Raw genomic sequence first — 21,791 nt, 5'->3', positions numbered from 1 at the left:
ACGAATGAAGAGTCGCATCTGCTTCAGTTTCCTCGTCTTCATCATCACAAGGTTTAGGATCGAACACAAAAGGCCTTGGGCTGCCATTCTCGTCTATGTTGTGAACGGTGTCATCAGATTCGTCCATAAGAGAACACAGGCCTGTGGAAAACGACCGAGTTGAGATGACACGAGAGCTGTGACTGGAGCCGACGCCAGAGGTGTCCCCAGCCCAAGACTTGGTGGAAACTACTGCTTTCTTCAGAACGTTATTGATGCTGGTACTGCTGCTGCTGCTCTTCAACTTACTGATAACTGAGCTGGTGGTTTTGGCACATGTAGAGTTCAATTGATTATCGTTTACTTTTGTAAGCTCATTGGCGCACTCGTTACCAGCGGCTGCCAAGACAAACTCAAGATTTCTGCTATCCATAAATTCTGTGTAGCTTGCGAGCCCGTTACAAACTGCGCCATCTGCCTGGTCTTTCCCAGGATCTGAGGTCAACGATTCACATAAATTTGTGCCGCTAGTCGAGACGACTCGCTTAGCCCAGCTAATTTTCCCTGACTCCGATACAGGATCAACAAGGTTTTTGGATTTTGACACCCAATCAAGATGCTCACTTGATTTGCTCGCTGAATTACTGATACGTCGAGCCCAATAAGTTGGTAAATATTTTTTGGGTAAAGAACTTCTACTCTTGGATGAGCCCAAGAAGATAGAAAGTTTCAATTTAGACGTGGATCGGGAGACAGAGGACACTTTATCCATATCTCTCTCGTGCTTCTTTGAGCCATGGAAAACAGGTGAGGATGCAAACTTAGTGGTTTTCTTGCCTGAAGTTCGAACACTTCCAGCACTCGTTGGCGGAGACTTTTGGAGAGACTCGCCTGCATCGCTCAGTGTGGCTGAGAACGAAAAGGAGGATGACAAATTGGACGAACTTTTGTGTGTTTTGGCAGCATCTTTGGAGACGGCAGCTGCGGACGAGGGTAGCGTCGCAGCAGCAGCAGCACTAGCATCACCCCTGTGTCAGAAATGCATACTCTGACGTCTGTTGCGGCTCTGAGTGCCGTTTGAGGAGCGGTAAACCGCGTTGTGGTCCTTAGTTAACATCACGCCCGGGCACGAGAATAGAGAATCCTCTGAAATGAAAATTTTATAGTCCGTAAACAATTAAGTGATAAATCACTAATATATATAATACGAGAAACCAATTGTCAATTTCATTATAAAATTCCATCTGAAGGAAATATTCATGTCAAGTTTTCATGAGGTTATTTTAGACCATTAAAACCTAGTCAAAATGCTAATGTTGAAAAAAAAAATTCAATTCACACGACACGAAGCGTAATGACATTATGGCTAGCCCAGTGAGCTTCGTTGAAATAGCACAAAATAAGCAATTATTTAGACAGGCAATGAACATAATTTGATGAAGACAGGCGTTATCTGGACTCACGGTCACCGAGTCTGTGGATGGCGGGACCCAGCGACTCGAAAAATGGATGTTTGGTGGCGGACGCCGCTGATATCCTCTTCTTAGCCTCGTACTGGCAACGAGTACTCAGATTTAATTAATGAGAACATTAGGAATACAAGACACATATCCTCTTCTTAGCCTCGTAGGTACTGACATTATGCAAACAAGACATACTAGTTGCTGAGCCAGGATACAAGCTCCTCCTGCGCAGCATATGCAATTCCTGGCTAAGCTCATTGTTTTTTAGGAAACAGCGTAAATAGTGAAACGCCTTTTTTGGTGGGGTTAGTATATCATGAAAAAGATAAATCAAAATTACTGGTGTATGAAACAGTATATAATAAATCATCGACAAATCGCACATAAATATAAATATTAAATCTATCAATAATTAAGGGTGTACCAAAGGTTGAAAGCGGCCATATTTCAGGTCAGGCTCGGAAATAAAATTTGACCAAGATAATTCAAGTAGAATTTAAATAGAAATGTTCTGGACTCACCAATAAGAATTTTTTGAGCAACGATAGCGCAGAGTCCTGCCCTAACCTAGGAGCCTTTGTTATCAAAGGTTCACCAGGATGATGAACGTTTCTGTACATATTAAATTCAGGCATGGCTTCGACGCCCGGCCACGTCTCTTCTGTCGGTGTTCCGAGGGTGCGGAATATAAGGTGGAGCTCGTCCTCCACCGTCGCTCCGGGGAATAGAGGGCGACCTGATATCATCTCGTACATGATGCACCCAACGCCCCTGCACACGCATAATTACTATTACATGACAAGTATGTCATAATATCTTGCAATCATAATGTAGAATAATATTATATACCAGTAATAATTTGGAATGAGTTATACAAATTAAAATAATGTCTTTGAATACATTTGAACCGTGACAAGAGAATAGGATTATTAGCAGGCAACGGTTAGGTTAGCGGGATGAATTAACCTCGGACGTAACCTTCTTACAAGTTATAACTCGCTACATATTCCTATTATTTTGAAATGTGCGTTGACGATAACGCTTATTAAAATATTTAATTGAACGTTACTGAGCCTGAAACACTCGGGACATATTTATTGGTGTAGAGTAATGCGTGGAGCCCAGCAGCACTCACCACATATCTATTTGTGTAGAGTAATGCGTGGAGCCCAGCAGCACTCACCACATATCTATTTGTGTGGAGTAATGCGTGGAGCCCAGCAGCACTCACCACATATCTATTTGTGTGGAGTAATGCGTGGAGCCGAGCAGCACGTCCGGAGGTCTGTACCACAACGTGACGACTTCATTGCTGTATGTTTTGGTAGGGACGGACTTGGCTCTCGCCAGGCCAAAGTCCGCCAACTGCGCGAACAAAATTACAAATATTATCACAGGAATCGTTTAAAAATTATGAGGAATGCTCGACACAGGGATGAAGTAAGAGCATGTTACGAAACTCTTGCTTATCATGTATAAGCTGCAATAATTCTATCCAGGCGTAATCAACTTGGAGGCCTTCAGTGAAGGAATTTTCGTGGCGGGGACTCGATGTTGAGACAAGAAATATTAATAATGATATCAACATAGATATCAATGTCGTGAGGTGGCTGCTTGTCTGAATATAAAGAAAAAAAGAACCGAAACGATGTGACAAGAATTCCTACAGCGGCAGCCACTGTTAACAGGGCGAGCTAGACACGACACCAACACTGGACCTCAAACTGTGATTATGCTAAGTAATTTTGCAGGATGGCCTCTGCTGATATGAGGAGGAAAATAACGAGCCGCGCAGCACGTCGCACCGCAACGTCTACATGGCTGTGATTATGCTACGTCTACCGGGCTGTGATTATGCTAAGTAACTAGCTGCGTCGCACCGCAACGTCTACATGGCTGTGATTATGCTAAGTAATTAAATGCTTCGCACCGCAACGTAAGCCGGGCTGTGATTATGGTCTGTAATTAGCTGCGTCGCACCGCAACGTCTCGCCTAACAAAGGCCCGCAGTTGTAATCAATAAACTCGAGGATTGCCCTGAAGCAAGGCGACGCTCACACGTACATAAAGAGTGCATATAAAGTTATCCTTGGAGGTCAAGGACAGGACTCAAGGGGAGAGTTAAGGAAAAATATTTTGTGGAAAAATGTTATGTTTGGTCAATTTTTTCAATACGGAATGTAAATGCTGCTCTCTGAATCAAGCAGACGTGGAGAAATGGACATTCTGCGCGACTTGCCTTCAATTCGCCGAGGTCGTTGATTAAAAGATTTTGAGGCTTAAGGTCTCGGTGGAGAACTCGTCGCTGGTGGCAGTAAGCCAGCCCTCGCACCAGCTGGAACAGGAATATCTGCGAGACAAGAACACGTCAGCGCGAGTGCATGAAACGCAAGATGAAATCGAGATTTAGGCAATTTAACACTAGAACGACATCAATACAGGAAAAAAGCCAAGAAGCTTTCCAATTCATCGCCAAAGCAAGGAATAACGATTTACTGTGTAATAATTGTATATGAAAAATAACTGTGAAGGAAAAATTTGCATAAACGTCAAATTGTCAACGACGTCAATGCTGCGGACAAGCACTTATTTCATCGACTCGCTAGAAAAGAAATGAAGCTCTCATGTATCATAGAGGGTGAGGTAAATCATTCGACTGAATAATCTAATTTTATTTACAGCAGCCTGGTTATTTGTCCTGCACGAAAATATAATTAATCAACCAATGCGCAGAGATTAAAGTTAATCACAATGGAAAGTGAAAATTTTGGTCCGAAACCACGGGCTGGTCCGATAACACGGACCTGCCTTGTTTAACAAGAACAAGACACGGACCTGCCTTGTTTAAGAAGAACAGGACAAGGACCTGTCCTGTTTAACAAGAACAAGACACGGTCCTGCCTTGTTTAACAAGAACAAGACACGGACCTGCCTTGTTTAACATGAACAATATGGCACCACAGGAATTCTTTAGAACTTTTCCCAGTTGAATGCTAACCGATTTACCGACATCTGGGGCCGGATTATCAAAACTTCGTAAGTTTTTGTACTTACGACAAAAAAGTTCTGTGGTACGTAAATACATCCTAATTTTGGCATTATCAAAATTTTCGTACGCAAGTCTTGGCTAATAGCCTAAATTTTTTCCCCGCGCCAATTTTTCCCGCTCAAATGTTTTTATAATACCACCGCTAGTATTACGTTGTCATAGCAACGCCACTCGTAAGTCGATTTTGCGTACTTACGAAGTTTTGATAATACGGCCCCTGCTCTGCACCTCTCACCTAATATGAAAGTTTCAATCATTCACTGCAGTATTTCAATACAAATAAACAACGGTATTAATGATGATTATTGCTAAACAGACATAAATTTCAACTCGAAAAATTCAATCAAGCCATATAAGATATTAAACTTTCAGAGATCCTCATCAGCAGATATTCAGAAATACCGTCCAAAATTCTTCCAGGAAGCAAAATGCCCTTAAATTCCATGGTATTGTTTCTCTCAATTCCACAATACTGAATAAATTTACGACCGTTCAGGAACAGGGTAATGATTATCACAGCTTGTAAGAACATTGATATCAAAACATAATCTCAAGTGCAATGAAGAACAAGTGCGAATATAAGAATAATGGAGGCCCCGACCTTGACGTTGTTAAGAGAGAGCGGAGCAGCGCCATTCTCGTCCATGTATTGCTTCAGGTCGCGGTCAAGATACTCGAAGACGAGCGTGAGGCTCTTCTCGGTGTGCACGATATCGTGTAGCGTCACTGTAACGACAACACGATATAAGATGTCGTGTAGTGTAAATAAAGTTTCAATACAGTAAGTTTCAACACAGTAAAAGATAACATCTTGACGCTCCATTTGTATTATCAAAAGTTGAATAATAAGTAAGGAAATAACTGTTCACGCTCAACGCCAAGCTTACATTAATATCGTCTCCGTAATTGGTTGATAAATTTCGATATCACAGTTATTTGCACTATGCAAATAGCAAAATACACCTACAAATGTTACCATTTTACACCCACCATTATTGCCACACCACACCCACCAATATTAGCACACCACACCCACCAATTTTAGCACACCACACCCACCAATGTTAGCACACCACACCCACCAATTTTAGCACACCACACCCACCAATATTAGCACACCACACCCACCAATATTAGCACACCACACCACACCACAGCACACCATCTGTACATGTTAGCACAGTACAATGCCCTGTACATAATGAAGTTAGTACAGAATAGCTTCGACATGGGCGCTAACTAGGTACGTCACGACGTTTTAACGCAGTAAACGTTTTGAAATTACAATAGCCAACAATAGCTAACATTCAGAGAAAATATCCCTAAAGTTAACCTAGTAATTATTAGAATCAAATTTATTCATGCTAACTCAAAATTATCAAATCCAATAACACACATTAGGCTATCACAAGAGCTGCTACTCGTTGTGGTCCACGAGAGGCCATCGGACAAAGAGTTAATACACACAGAGCAAGAGCCTACAAAGAAGGAAGCCTATCTCTGTAGGTGGTCGACAGCTACAATGACAAGAAGCTCGTCACTACCTGCTAGGCTACTAGCTTACACACTGTTAGAAAAATTACCGTTAACGGTTTTACCGGCGTTTCAGTGGCCTGTCGGCACGTGAAAAGAAACCCTGCCGCCGTTTTTATTCAAATTCAACACTAGAAATCCGTAAAACATCTGATAAAAACAGCGAAACAGTTTATTTTCAAGGGTCGACCGGCCACTTGAATGACAGTGGGACCGTTTTTCACCGTTTTTTCTAACAGTGCACATGGTCTCTAAATAGGTAATTATTTTTATAGAAAAGAACGCAAACGAGATTGTGCCCACTCCCCCAGAACTTATCCAGTTTTGCGCAGGTTTCCATGCTGAGCTAATAGCTTCGACATGAGCACTAATTAATTACATTATAGAATAAAACAAAGCGGACGCTGTGCCCACCTCTCCCAGCTTATCCAGTTTGGTGTATGTTTCCATGCTGAGCTAATAGCTTCGACATGAGCACTAATTAATTACATTATAGAATAAAACAAAGCGGACGCTGTGCCCACCTCTCCGAGCTTATCCAGTTTGGTGTATGTTTGCATGCTGAGCTAATAGCTTCGACATGAGCACTAATTAATTACATTATAGAATAAAACAAAGCGGATGCTGCGCCCACCTCTCCGAGCTTATCCAGTTTTGTGTAGGTCTCCATGCGACCGAAGCCGAGCTCAGCGAGCGACTTGCGCCTGCTGACGCGGCTGAGGGGAGCGTCGCCCCGCAGCTCCTGCTTCTGCAGGAACGCCTCAGGCACACGCAGGTCCGCAGGCAGGGAGAGACGTTTGTTTATGTCCTGTTGATACATTATTATAGACATTCTTGCATTAATATTACTAGTTGTTATGAAGGTCGGTAGGAAGGGAGAGAGGTTTGTTGATATCCTGTTGATACATTATTACTAATTTACTATAGACATTCTTGCTATAATATTGATAGTTGTTATGACGGTCGGTAGGGAGGGAGAGACGTTTGTATTGGATATTAATTAAATAATCAATATTATAATGCCCCTAATTGTCAACTTACTTTTCGCCTTCCTTATAGTTAAGTTTGCTAGATTTAGATGGGAGCATCTATACAAGTGCAGGGTTACTTCTCGACGTATACAAAATCGTGATTGTCTAAATTCAAGAGAAGAAATTAAAATTTACGATTGAAATAAGAAACAGTGCTAGAACAATTCATATCGCGGGACAATTAGACTCGATGAAATAATTCAAATTGTTTATTGCTTGTGTCTCGCGAACATCGTATTCGTCGCTCCCGACACAATACACATTAGTGAGTAAAAGACTAATGCACCAGGTACCGTCAGGCGGCGATATTAAGCGCCACCTGACTGATTATATATTTCTAGCTGAGGACAGGGATTCATCGACTAAGTGCTTGAGGAATTAGTAGGACACAATCAGTATGTAGAATTTATCTTGATACGGAGTGGTTATACATGAGAGTTGTATTGGTAGTATAAGGCTAAGACGTCGCGTGTTAGGTCGGAGTAACTCTAACGCGAGTTACATGGCGGCGTACTTGTCAGTTACTGGGATCTTACTAAGTTTCTCAGCCCCTTTATTGAATCACGGCTTCCGCCCATTACTAAGGTCTTGATCGAGTGAACTGTCACGTGATGTTGTCCATGCTGACTCATGTCTAGTGTTTTTTCATCAGTCTAGTACATTTTTAATACTTCTAGTATAGTATCTTTTCTATCAATCTCCACCACGTCTAGAAAATATTAAGTCTCAATTACAGATGATCATCTAATCTTAGAGTACAATAATAATGAATAGAATGAGACGCCTGATTGAGACCGGACACCTCAATTTTTTTCTAGGAGATTGTCCTCGATCGCATGGACACAAAATCAAGAAACATCTTGTTCAGAACCTCCGGTCTAACTCGCATAACATAATTTAATTATATCGTGATAAAAGTTGTGGAAGTAATTGATTAACATATAAGGATACAGTTCCTTAACTGAACAGTATGAAAAACAGGAGGATGTCGAACTTAAAAGAAAAGAACAAGTCCATCTCCAACGCAATATGAAAAAAAATCCCGAAGGGGAATTTCGAAAACACCGTGTGGTATTTAGCACTATACGTTCTTAGGCGTTATATCAAACAAAGCTATGAATTATTAAATTCATACAACAACACAATGGTTTGGAATGATTTTAGATTCCTCGTCTCTCGCTCATCCATTCCCTCCATATCTAGAGAAAATTGTTCCCACAATTTCACTAGTAAAAGATTTCATAACAGGTAAAGAGGCTACCGCCCCCTCCTGCGAGACCAGGTAGGAGGGCTGCCTCACCCCCTGCGTGAGGCGGGCATACCACCCACCTCCTGCGTGAGGCGCCTTATGGCACACTACTCACCTCCTGCGTGAGGCGTCTGCGCGCCTTATGCCTCATCTTGACTGCAGGCGTTACGTCGTCGCTGGCGCCTGACGCCTCTTCGCTCTCACCGTCGCTGCCCCTGCGGCCCGCGTCGCCCCCAGGCGCCTCGTGCACAACGCCTGTGATCATCATGCATCATTAGCACCTTAATACATCATAAATACATTACATCATGTATCATTAGCACCTGCATACATCATAAATACATTACATCATGTATCATTAGCACCTAAATACATCAAAAATACAGAGTATAGCGAGTGTAGCGTTCGCTGCTACTTATTCATTTCTTCACGAATATAGCCAACGTTGGCGCCCAGACGACAAAAATACTCAACATAAAAGTGACATTTGAAGGCAGAGTCAATATTCAAGTAAGGCAAGTTATGTCTTCGCTCCAGCCTGTCAATTGGTTAACTTAGTCTTAAGGACGTATACAAATGAAAAAAGTTTAAAATGCACTAAATATAATTGGTACCATTAATTTAGGTCTAGAAAGAGATTGACAAAGAGAAAATATAATGCAAAGATTCAGTGACAATTCTACTATTCTATCAAATAACTAACCAATAAATCTATGAACATCAATATTAAGAGACATTGCAACTTATCGCACCAAGAGATACTGGAACATGCATCACAACATGCAACACAACATAACCCCACCAAATGCAACAATAGAACGTTAAAATAACCCCACCAAATACAATAATACCTACAACGATAAAATAACCCCACCAAACACTACAATAAAATGCTAAAATAACTCCACCAAAACAACAATAAAACGTAAAATAACTCCACCAATCACAGGAATAAAACGCTAAAATAATCTTACTGAACACTACAATAAAGCACTAAAACAACTTCATTATACACTTCACCACAATAACTTCAGTAACTACTCTATTACGAAGCGAATTCACAGCAAATTTCAAATTTTCGTTCCGGACTGTAGAAAATACGCATGTTGTTCTAGAGTACAATAATGGCAAGCAAGAATGTTGACAAGGGTAAAAGTCGCTGCGTTGGTCGTACAAGTAAACCTGCCAGCGCTGCAATCGCGCGAAGACCGAGCATGCACCGTATGTCACGCGGCAGCCACGCCCGGTCAAAATTCAGATTCCATTTCTGAGTTGTCCCGAGCACCATTGAATCGGCTTAGAGATGAATCAGGAGAAAATTGGCCACATACTGTATTCATTTGCTAATTAGGAGCTTATTGCGGGAGTAGATTGGCCGAATCTGCGTAATACAACCAAAAAGAGCAGCTGGTCAGGCTGTTTCACGTCATACGCTGGTATTTGATCGAACGAACCATGACCATCTCCCACTCATGAACTGGCGTCGACGTATGTGCACGTGTACGTTTGTAACGTTACCTATACGATGGAAAGAGATGAGAATTGACTTTGCCAATTTTTTTGAGCTTACGTGTTAGTTAGATAGTAATTTCATTAATTATATTACAAAAATATACCAGTCTATCTTGCTGTAGTTAAAAACAACAGGCTGCTTGATGGCATGGAAACACGATTAAGGGGTGCAGGAGGAGAAAAATACTGGATAAGTACGTGGCAGTAAGAACAAAATAATGCTTGTAGCTCCAAGATATAAATTTCAAATCCTCGTCGTAACATACATAACTAATAAGCAAGCTGTTGATTGGCAGAAAACGCAACAGATGAACGGTCGGTTTTGAAATCAGAGCCTACAAGTTTTTTTTTATTAAATATTCAGGTCACTATGATTTTGGGACGACACTGCTTGATATTGTGATGAAAGTGCATTGCCTGATTGACAGGCATTGAACAATACGGAACATCTTCGGTGATGCAAACAAGGTTTACAAAATTTGAATATTTTCAGGCGAGGTTCACAAAATTGTGAGTAGTACAATTGTATAATATTGTGGTGCCAGTCACAAAATTCCTTCAGTGAATAAAGATCGTTTTATTCAATGGCGGTTGTTTGGTACGTAGGTGCCGAAAACGCTCGCCCCACGATCGCCCCCGTCAACGACTAGATTCTAATAAGACGCTTATTTCGCTCGTAAAGCCTGAGCGTAAAGCAAGCATGGAGCTGCTAGTTGCCAACAACAAACAGCCAACACGTTCATAACATAAAGAGATGTCGCCATCTAATCAGTAATAAGACGGCTGCAAATAACGGCTAACATTTAGAGAACAAACACGTGAGAATTTAGCGCTCTACGAAATCACCACGAACGAGGCATTCAACATTAACATGACATTGAATAAATTTGTTTCGAGATTTATTGTACTTCCTTTTTACTGCTACATTCATCGTTATAAACATCACGCATATCAGGAAAATAAATTTGACATCCGGAACAGGAAAAGATATCAACCAATTTAAGAACGATAATAGCTGTCACAAAAAAATATAAGGCGAGGCAAGGGAGGTAATGGTGACGGAGGCGCAACAGCTAAATTAAGGGACTAGAGACGTGCTGCCAAGAAGAATAATGAGTGATACACGGCAGCTTTGGTCCACAATGCAGTGGCTAATAATTTCTTCCCTTGTTTTCTTGTTGATTGTCATAAAAAGCATGATGCCTCTTTCACAAATATTGTCAGCATTATTAGATGGCAAACTTCAAACTAACCATAACTTCTTTTGTATTAAGTACTTAATGTTATGAATCTTCAGCACTTATTGGTTCCTTTTATAAATCATTCTCATTCTACATCGGTGGAATGGATGAAGTTGAAGGATGGCGAATTTCTTCTTCTGTCGCCTTTCTATTTAACATAAAGATTCGTAGATTAAAAACCACAGAAGCTAATTTACTAGCAAGCATGGAAGTAACGCTGAGGCACAACTTAGAGCACGGTAATAATAAGAGAGCTAATATAAAAATAGGAGTGTCGTGCTAGGGGAACTGTCGATTCATCAGGTCAGCTGCGGCACAACTAGAAGCCCGCAAATAATCGCACTGATCTTTACCCATTAGAAGAGGTTAATTATAACATTACGACATTGATAAAAAAAGTTGTTCATCAAAAAATTAATGTAATGTTTAATTACTGTGCCCGTCTTAGTCGAGAATTATAGCACAATGCAAAAATTTTATTGGTTTGCCGATCAATAATAAATGGCCATTGATGCTTCAACTTGACAAGGATTCAGCCTTTTCGTGAAAATACCAGCTAAGGAACAATTGTGAACAATACTTGGGCGTAACTAGCGCAGTAAAATTCCTTGCCTCGTATATCTCGCACGATAGTTTTCAGAAATCAATGTTAGTTGCAAACGAATGTCAAATTAGACCTTCCTAGTCGAAACCGTATAATCAAGTTCCCGAGACGATGCATATAGGTCCGCCAATGAGATGAAAACTCAGCAATGTGTGGAAATGTAATAGTAACGATGCAACACGGATGAAGTGAAGTCAATCTTTGATATTTTTCAAAATAAGTCTATCATTTCACACTCGTGCATTTCCACGACATGTACTATATTATATATAAAATATAAATTGAAAAGGCACCTGAAATTAGAAAAGGGAATAATCGAAGTCGCCTTTGAAATGTGCGTGTACGTACAAGGAGGCTGCCGAAATTCGACAGTTACTTTATCAGCACGAATTTTTGCACGGCTATCACACTTTAATTGAATGCACTTGAACACATGATCATGCATACTTGCCGATAATAGCTTGATCGAAGTTTTCATTTTCTGAGTTAATTTCATGTATAGAATAAATACAGATAAAGCGAAAAATACATGGAAAATGAAGTCAATTGAACTACAAAAGCATCAGCAGCTTTCTCGATATACCATTGGTAGAAATCTAATTCAACAATTTACCTAAAAAAAAAAACAGATTGCTTCACGTCATTTATTAAGATTACCAAACAACACACTACCTCCGCATTCAAAAGCTAACGAAGTTGTCCAAATCGGTATTCGACCAACAAATGCGAGAAAATTTTGCCTTCTTATTAACAATGTGAAAAATTTGCGCCCATCCCTTCGTAACACCTCTCCTATACCCGTCTGTTAGGAACACCTTTCAGAAACCCTTCTATTCGGAATACCTCTCCTAAGCCCGCTTTACGGGAGTCTTACGGCCCTGCGCGGGTCAGCACAAGTGAAACAGCAATCGGAAGAAGATTCCCGCTCGGTGTTGTGCACGTTTTTGCACTGTATATATGATGCAATAGTTCAATCTGTCATACACGAGCATATTTGACATTTATTGGTACATTATATTTGTTACAATTCTTATATATGGGTATTTTCGAATTTGTGAAGAACATAATGCAACTCTTGATTTTTCTGCATGGGTATACATAGATACGTTTGTTTTGCATAGTTCCTTATTTAAATTATAATACATGGAATCATCATAGAAAGTTATTAGTAATAGTATCTGAAGAAAAACGCTGATCAACACAATAAATAAATAAAAATATATAAAATAATACACTCATAAGTTAAGTGATTTAAAAGCACTGGCCCCTTGTATAAAGGAGAAAATAGAGATGCTGTTCATAATATACATTAAATATAATTAATTGGCAAGTGATAATATCGGTAAGGCATGCATTGGAAAGAAATCCTAGAAAATAAGGCCATGGGGCTGAGAAAATTATTCATATCGTTAGACTTATTTTTACTGGGTACATTTTGTTTGGTTCTCGTCCTCACTTCGGGAACGAATTGTCGTCGATATCCGATGTATACCACAGTAACGTTGAAATCAGAGCAGTTTTTCGGCTGGTTGCATACACAATTACACATGCACCCATCAAAAATAGAGAATTCTAAGCGTTTGCTTCATTCACTTCCGCAAAGAAGCAACAGAGGAGAACAAAATGAAGCTTATAGTAGTGCTGGACCTTACCCAAGGACTTGGAAGGCTTCATGGAAATAACGGAGGTTTTCTTGCGACGGTCGCTGATGTGAGACAGCCATGAGCTGATGCGACCAGCTGTACCCGATGTCCCGCTGAAGGAGCTGAACGTTGAACTTTTATGAAGCATATTATTAATGATGCTGCTTTCCACGGGCCAACGTTTGTATTATAACAACACTCAGAGTGAGCTACTCATGTTTGCGCTCTGTAATTTTATAGACGGTCTATGGAGTTTCGGTAACTCAAGTTACGTTGAATTATTTGTGCAAGTTTGCTTCGTGCTTGTGACCGAAAAGCGTTGTGCTTGTTGTGCGAGCTGTTTCGAGTTTTTGTTCAGGATACAAACTAAAATTTCAATCATGAACGTACATATGAGAGCAAAACTATGTCACTTTTCACAGATATGGCATCTGGAAGGTTGAGCAGTGCCTCAAACTTATCGTTTGTTCCACTAGATCACTTGTAAAGTTCGACCCATTTTCCACATATGGCCGTATCGAAGTATCCTTCGAGGTAATATTGATGAACATAGCAAAATTACCACACATTTAAATTCTAAAACACTCAAAACATCCATAAATCTTTCTTAGATGACCACGTAAAATGTCTTCACCAGTGAATTACACATTTACATATCCCAATTCACGGGAGAAAATAGAGATTGATTTTAAAGCTGATCCATTTTCAATTGATCTGATTGACATGGATTCAATTGATCTTTAAAAATGTTGATACGACTTCCATTACTAAAAGGTATGGAAATTCACATAATGTTCAAGTCCACAGGGTTTTTGACGCCACTTTTCAAGACCAGTTGCAGAATACCAAAGCGCATATCTGCCACATCTAAAGCCACACAGACGCAAGTTTGCTGAAGGTATCAGTGAGCAAAGCAAAGACCTCGAACTTGATTCGAGACAGGCCACGTGATGTCGTTGTAATCTTCTGTGTCGAGTATCACAATAGATTTCTTTAGTCTACAGTGTTTCAACATCAAAACTCAGTGGTATTAAAAGAAGAGGGATACAGGAAGCTTGGAAAACATTTCAGGAACCTGTTCAAATGAAGATGAGAAAAATCAATTGATGCAAGCATCCATTGAACTAAAGAGTTAACGAATCTCGAATTTCATGTTAGTCGCATGATTCGTGTACTATATTAAAAAGCCAAAGATTATATCGGAGAATCAACACTATATTGACACTTTGAAAACTTTGCTCCGTACCGCAATGCCTATCAACGTTAAGACAATTGTTCACACTTTGGTCAATGAATGAGATAAAGTCGAAGTTAGTCTGTATTATTTGTATCGACATAAATTGCATGAATAATGCAAATAATTCTAGTAAAGCAAACGAGTCAACAAAATATCCTTAATAATAATTACAGACGCATCTCGATGAGCGATAACAACGTGAGAGAATTAAGGCCCCGAGACGCGTCTCGCCGAGATAACAACGCGAGGGAATGAAGGCCCCGAGACGCGTCTCGCCGAGCGATAACAACGTGAGGGAATGAAGGCCCCGAGACGCGTCTCGCCGCGATAACAACGTGAGGGAATGAAGGCCCCGAGACGGGTCTCGGGTGCCTAAGGAGAAGGCGATGTTCGAAACGACAGTCCCGGCGTCACCAACACGTCGCGTGCTCCGAACAGTCGGGACGCGCAAGTTCGCCACAAGCAAAGTTTACGAGCGCAGGCTTCGACCGCATCCTTTCCGTTAACCTCTACTACACATCGCAGCCAACGGCAAGCAGTACGAAATTAGGACAGTTTTTGAGAGCAGAAAACATTACAGACGCAAAATGATATCGAATAGTAAACTAATAAACGGAGCCGAAATGCTAGAAAGTTGCGATATTTACTTCTTCGGAAAAAGTACATTTATTTCTTCGACCTTAGAAAAGAAACGAAGATCAGCAGCCCGTTAGCATTAAAATATTCAAACCATCAAAAATACAAGAAGTGCAACAATTAATTTTCAGATAGATGATTTAATTTTCTTCAATTCAAATATTTTTGTTGAACAGTTATTTGTACGCATCGATAGCGGCCAGATAAACCACTACCTGCACATAAAAAAAACTGAGCGTACTGAACAAATTTAAATCGCCGAGTTATTCTGTCAAGACTGCGTTCACTTTGTATAACAGACTGGAAGTCGTTTCGGTTAAAGTATAAAATAGTCAGGTTTGAGCGTGTATTGTCACACAATATGACATACACAAGCAAGTTATCAAGCAGACGTCAACGATGGAGTACCGACGTTTTGGGCTTAATAATAATTGGCCTTTGCCCCCAGTAAGGTATAATAATAAGTCCTGTGTCTGAAGAAATGAAGAAAGTTATTCCGTAAGGCATATAAACCAGTAATAGAGAATATATAATGCATTCGTCTATGATACCAAACAGGGCGTTCAAAATATCAACATTAACCCCTTACTGAGTTGCTACGTCCACAGACGAAGGCAAACATGACTGAAGAGCAATAAAATGATATAGGTAACTCATATTTTAATAAACGATGTTGTAATAAAATACATATTGATCATTCATGCACGCGCGATTTGAACCTAAAGAATTATGCATTACTGTGAATATATCGTAATAAGCTTGGGAGTCGAGCACTTTATTTCATACCGACAGCGTCAGCAAAAAGCTCGGCGATATATTGAACTACAGCGCGGCGATGCTTTCTCGTGCCGTTGTAAGTGGGGAAAAATTATGTCGCTGTGGAGATACAGGAATAAAGCCACATCACTTTCTTCTCGACCACATCGATGGTCACACTCACTTGTCCTTAAACATTACAAGCACAGGCACTTGATTGACGCGTTTATTATCTGGTCCTGTGAGGCGGAGGATGGCAGGACAACGGACTTGGTTAGGATCACATCATACACCATCAAATATAACAGGCAATGAGATAGCCACGTGTCATGCGAAGTAGAAAAGACACAAGCAGATGCACATGGTTATAGCATAACGCTAACGTTGCTTGCGTAGCGATACTCAAAATGTTGTAGTGCGACACACACAATATCATCGCCCACTCATTAGTCTATAAGCGTGTATAGAGAACTCGCTATCGTGGCATCCAACGCATAGGGAATAACGAATGAAGCCTATGTTGCCATGTTTCCAAATGCTTTGGTAATAAGAAAAAAGTTGTGGACATCGCACTGAGCGGAAGCCGCCATAATTCACGCTAATAATAATTTTTAAGGCATGGGCGTGGATGGCAACGTTTATTAAGAAAGGAGAAATACTAGTTAGCGACGCCCGTTGTGCTTGGTTTTATTGAAATTAAAAGCTACCGTCATATCAGAGCTTATATTAAATTCACCAACCACCACATTTAAATGATGGTGGATTCCACCATCACTTAACGATGCTGGGAAGATAGAAATGAACGAAACACGGTCAACAAAACACGAATTCGCCCGCGAATGAACTCGGCACGCACCCTCAACAATTAATTGGCGGCCGAGAATAGGACGCAAACATGAACAAGAACTTAAAACCTTTATTTTTAAACCTTAAACTCTCCAAAGTTAATTCAGTCTCGGACACAATAGCACTACGTATAGCGCAGATCTCCAACGTATTTTAGAGATATACCTAGTACAGTTCAGGCAGTCTCAGACACGAGGACATGCTATCAGTACAGCCCTAGAGATATAGTACAGTTCAGGCAGTCTCAGACACGAGGACATGCTATCAGTACAGCCCTAAAGATATAGTACAGTTCAGGCAGTCTCAGACACGAGGACATGCTATCAGTACAGCCCTAGAGATATAGTACAGTTCATGGGCATTGCAGCCGCATGGCATTGCAGCCGCTGATGGCGTAACATTTGCTCGTCTGCACAAAACTCGTGGCTAAAGTACGGGTTCATAAATACACACGAGCTTTTGAAGCAATATTCACATCAGCTGCTAACATGATAGAAGCCTCACGATTAAACTGATAACGGCTTCAGACTGAAGGCAGGTACAAATGGGCCCTGCATCCACGGCAGCTCCAGCGCAACAAGCGCAACAGAAGTACGAGCATGTGAAATGATGGCCAATAAAGCGAGGAAAATACACGCGAGAAAAATCGCTTTCAACCTTTGAGTTGATGCATTAACTTTTCATGAACAAACAGCTTCTCTTCCGTGTGTCTGAAAAGCGGTCCTAAGGGCGGCATATCGACCAACGAAGAACACCGAACACCTTTCAAGGCTGAAGCCATTAGCACAAGGTTACGTTTCGATCAACAAAAAATAGAGCGCAAAAAGCACAAAAAACTGCGTGAAGCTCTAGAACAATTGAGAAAAGCGCATCTAGTGGAATGGAGAAGTCCTCGATCAATTAAGATAAGCGCATCTAGTGTAAAGGAGAAGACATCGCTCAACTGAGATAAGCGCATCTAGTGGAATGGAGAACTCGATCAACTGAGATAAGCGCATCTAGTGGAATGGAGAAGAACTCGATCAACTGAGATAAGCGCATCTAGTGGAATGGAGAAGACCTCGATCAACTGAGATAAGCGCATCTAGTGGAATGGAGGATACCTCGATCAACTGATATATGCGCATCTAGCGGAATGGAGGCGATCTTAATCTAGTGGAATGGAGAGGGGAGAAGAAGCGCACGAGAGGAAAGCTGTTCACAAGCCAGCGTTGGGCGCCCCTCTCAAGCAGATGAGGGACGCGAGGTTCTCAAGGGAGGGAGCAAAGTGGTACACGCGTTCCCGGCTAATGTTGTACACGCATATGGAACTATAAAAACAAATACATTTTAAAATATTGATTCCCTCGAGCAGTATTTATCGCGATGTATACATTTTGTACACCAAATAGAAGATTTCTTGGTAGATGCCAAATAGAAGATGCCGAAGATTATACTGCCTTGGTCGCCCGAAGATATTAATGACTTGGTTGCTGTTTAGTTAGCATGATGGTTGGCATGAATAACGCCCAGAAGTAAAATTTATGCATCCAAAAGATTTGCAATAGGTTTGCGATTTGGCATTGCTATCATAGCTCAATGTGGCATTAGGAGGTAGTTAATGAATTAGTCATCGTCTCCGGCTGTTCCGCACTTGAGTCCTACAATTCAAGTGGCTTCTTCTGCTTCCTTTACAAAACTCCAACTCTCACAAGCTATGATTAGCGGTTAAGGCGATAAATTGCGCAAAGCCGGACAGTGTTCTTCACTGATAATATCATGAACAGAAAATATATAATGTATTACGACACGATACCCTGGAGACATGAAGGCATTACGCGACAATCGCGAGAACAATCGAGGGACGATAGGAGGGCTGGGCTAGAGGGAGGTGAGGGATGTACAATTGTACACTGAACATGCTGGTGCCCGCGTCCTGTACATCACTTGTTCAAGCTTTCTATTGCGTCTATTGCAGCAATTAAACTCGGCACAATACGAGACTTTACTAAAAAATGTAAGACAGGCTCAAATGGTAGACAGAGGTTCAAAATGGCGTGCATTCAAACTTTCCAAGTGATTATTTGGTGTGGTCAAATAGAATCAATATTGAACAAAATTAAATCAATTGAAATTAAAGTATCTACCCATTACAGAAAATATTAATGGTCCCAAGCTCAAGATAAATTACCCTCACAATGGTAATACATCGTTTTCGAGAGTAACGAAGGAGAGTAATATCTCATATATCTGCTCAATTATTTCATCATAAGAGCAGCATATTGAATTAGATAACATGATGGCAAGTGCGGTATACACTGGTATAAGTAAACAAGCGCTTCATGGTATAGGGTACATCTTGTACCATTCTTCGTGCATGGCACTGGAGTGCAATTTATTTGCGCTCGACAACAAGAGCCATGCTGTAGCAGGTGCAGCACAACCCCTTCAGAGCTCAGACGATCGTAGCATTGCTGATCCTAGTCCATCTCTGTACAGCAGACAAGGATTCCCCCAGAGCCCTGATCTAATGGACGATTTTCTCATTTCTAGTCTCAACAGAGAGACAACCAATGGCCAGGTCATAGCTGCAGCAGCTCAAAAAAAACTCGTATATCTAAGACACACAAACTTTCATAAAAACTCGTATATCTAAGACATACAAACTTTCATAAGTAAATGAGAATCCCAGCAGGGAAAATATCGGACTTGGCCGCCGCTGCAAACGTAGTCCACTGCGCCAAAAATTAACTGACACTGTTAAAATCCTTACAAACCAACGTCACACTGCGACATGAACAACACAGACAACACAGCTAAAATCCTGGCACGCAAACTAGAGAGGTGGTATTTTTCACAATAATTCATACGAGAAAATTACACAACAAGCATATATATTTATATATAGGAAAAGAGATATGAGAGGCATATAACGTACTGAAATAGAGGGTTACTACCACCTCCCATAGTGAATCACGGAAAATGAGCGGCCTGGTCAGCGCGACAATAAAAGTGTTTCTGTCGCCGCAACAGCAAATCAGGCTCACCCGTTCATTGCAAGGAGACGTAAGAAGAGCGGAACGTCAAGTAAATCATACGCATTCAAGACCGGGATTAATACGCACAAGCAACGTGTGCGCTCTTGCGAAATGCAGGCAAGTCTTCTTTCAAAATGAGAAAAAAATCAACGCAATTTGCACACTGCAGTTTGAGGCACTCATTAGCAGAAAGGAGCAGACATGCTTGCACAAAACGAGAGGTATAGGACAATATTAAGAAGAAAGTAGGTGGAAGGGCTGGAGGTGGAAGGGCTGGAGGTGGAAGGGCTGGAGGTGGAAGGGCTGGAGGTGGAAGGGCTGGAGGTGGAAGGGCTGGAGGTGAAAAAGAAGTTGGTGGTGGCACAGGAGCCCCGAGATGGAATCAATACCAGCAGCAGAGCCTCCCCCCCCCATAGACTCTACCCCTGCAATCGCCATCCCTTCCCTGGCCTTAGTATCCCTCTTATCGTGCTAGCTAGTCCTACATTAATGCACTGATATTCCCAGATCAATGCACTAATACTACTACCTTAACGAACTAATATTCCCTCCTTAACGTACTAATATCCACGTATGTTCCTTCGGTCAACGGGACAAGACAAGTCATCAAAGAATGCACTAAGCAAGCTTCATCGCAATTAGTTGACGAGACAAGTTGTCATTTGAACGCTCTTAGATCAAATCATTGCTGAATAAGCTGGATTAAAAAAACAATAGCAAGATTGCCGTTGATTACCATAAACTCAATTACCGCTATAAGATCTAATGTATTAGAATAAAAGTATATAAAATTCCAGATTCAAATTGGCTAACCATGCGAAAAGATGAGGGGTTTACTTGACCGATCTATTGACAAAACAAGAAGGAATGGTACCGTAACAAGTGAATGAATTGGCCTCATTAGCTATTTCTTCGCGAATACCTAAACTTATCATCTTTTTACCGTGCCTATAAACTTGGTTAAAATACCCACCTATTTTAAGCAATAGGTCAACCATTTAGAGGTGAAAATAGAAAAAGCTTGAGCTCAAACCGTGGAAATAGGAAACAACCAGAGCGCCCGAGAGAGCCACGTCTGGGTCGTCTTAAAACGGCATGCTGATGGCTCCTCTGGAATATTGGGACCGCTCGTTTGATATCATCACAAGATCCTGCACGAGACACCATCTAAAATGCCTTCACTTTGTTTCTTCCTGCACACACACGGTGTTCCATGGTCCCTCCCTCGCATTTCACCCATAAACGTTTTTACGAGGCATTTTATAATATATAAATTATAATTATTATTATTACCTTCGAGGAAGTAGAAGGTGCACAGGGTTATCTCAAGAGAAGTCTCACTGAAATAGCCGGCACCTCGATAATTAACCATGAGTTTGTTATTGATCATATATTTCATGAGAAAAGTCAAATGATTGTTCTCAAATTCAATGGAAGAAAATCCAACCGAGTATTAAAGACTGATGGATATCAAATAGAACTAGAAAAGGCGCCTATGGAACGAAATTACTTTGCAAACTGGACTTTCGTGAATGAACTTAGAGTAATTAATCATTTACAAACAACCACCAATTAAAACGGGACTTGAATCACCATATCACCACAAGCGGGACTTGAAGCCCCATTTCACCATAAGCTGCACTATATATGCTCCTCATATATCACCATATCTTGGCTCACCCTGTCCATATCACCATGTATCGTCTCACCATATCACCATATCTCGTCTCACCATATCACCATATATCGTCTCACCATATCACCATATCTTGGCTCACCATTTCACCATATCTCGCCTCACCATATCACCATATCTCGCCTCACCATATCTCGTCTCACCATATCACCATATCTCGTCTCACCATATCTCGTCTCACCATATCACCATATCTCGTCTCACCATATCACCATATCTCGTCTCACCATATCACCATATCTCGTCTCACCATATCACCATATCTTGGCTCACCATTTCACCATATCTCGTCTCACCAT

General features: G+C 41.0%; 1 protein-coding gene across 1 annotated transcript in view; it reads right to left on the bottom strand.

Moving 5' to 3' along the window:
* Positions 1–997: 997 nt before the first annotated feature.
* Positions 998–21,791, bottom strand: part of LOC108681632 (cyclin-dependent kinase 18) — a 43,839-nt gene continuing 23,045 nt past the window's right edge. Inside the window, exons 3-11 of the mRNA XM_018170683.2 lie at positions 8,420–8,559; positions 6,639–6,832; positions 6,197–6,220; positions 5,093–5,339; positions 3,682–3,792; positions 2,674–2,807; positions 1,964–2,213; positions 1,443–1,533; positions 998–1,125 (exon numbers count right to left, since the gene is read on the bottom strand). Of these exons, the coding sequence (XP_018026172.1) occupies positions 1,013–1,125; positions 1,443–1,533; positions 1,964–2,213; positions 2,674–2,807; positions 3,682–3,792; positions 5,093–5,339; positions 6,197–6,220; positions 6,639–6,832; positions 8,420–8,559 (1,304 nt within the window). The 3' untranslated portion in view covers positions 998–1,012. The remainder of the gene's footprint in view (positions 1,126–1,442; positions 1,534–1,963; positions 2,214–2,673; positions 2,808–3,681; positions 3,793–5,092; positions 5,340–6,196; positions 6,221–6,638; positions 6,833–8,419; positions 8,560–21,791) is intronic.

Source organism: Hyalella azteca, unplaced genomic scaffold, assembly GCF_000764305.2.
Source record: "Hyalella azteca isolate HAZT.00-mixed unplaced genomic scaffold, Hazt_2.0.2 contig9747, whole genome shotgun sequence".
NCBI lineage: Eukaryota > Metazoa > Arthropoda > Malacostraca > Amphipoda > Hyalellidae > Hyalella > Hyalella azteca.
The sequence above is the reverse complement of the archived record's forward strand: the minus strand, read 5'-3'. Positions and strand labels throughout refer to the sequence as shown.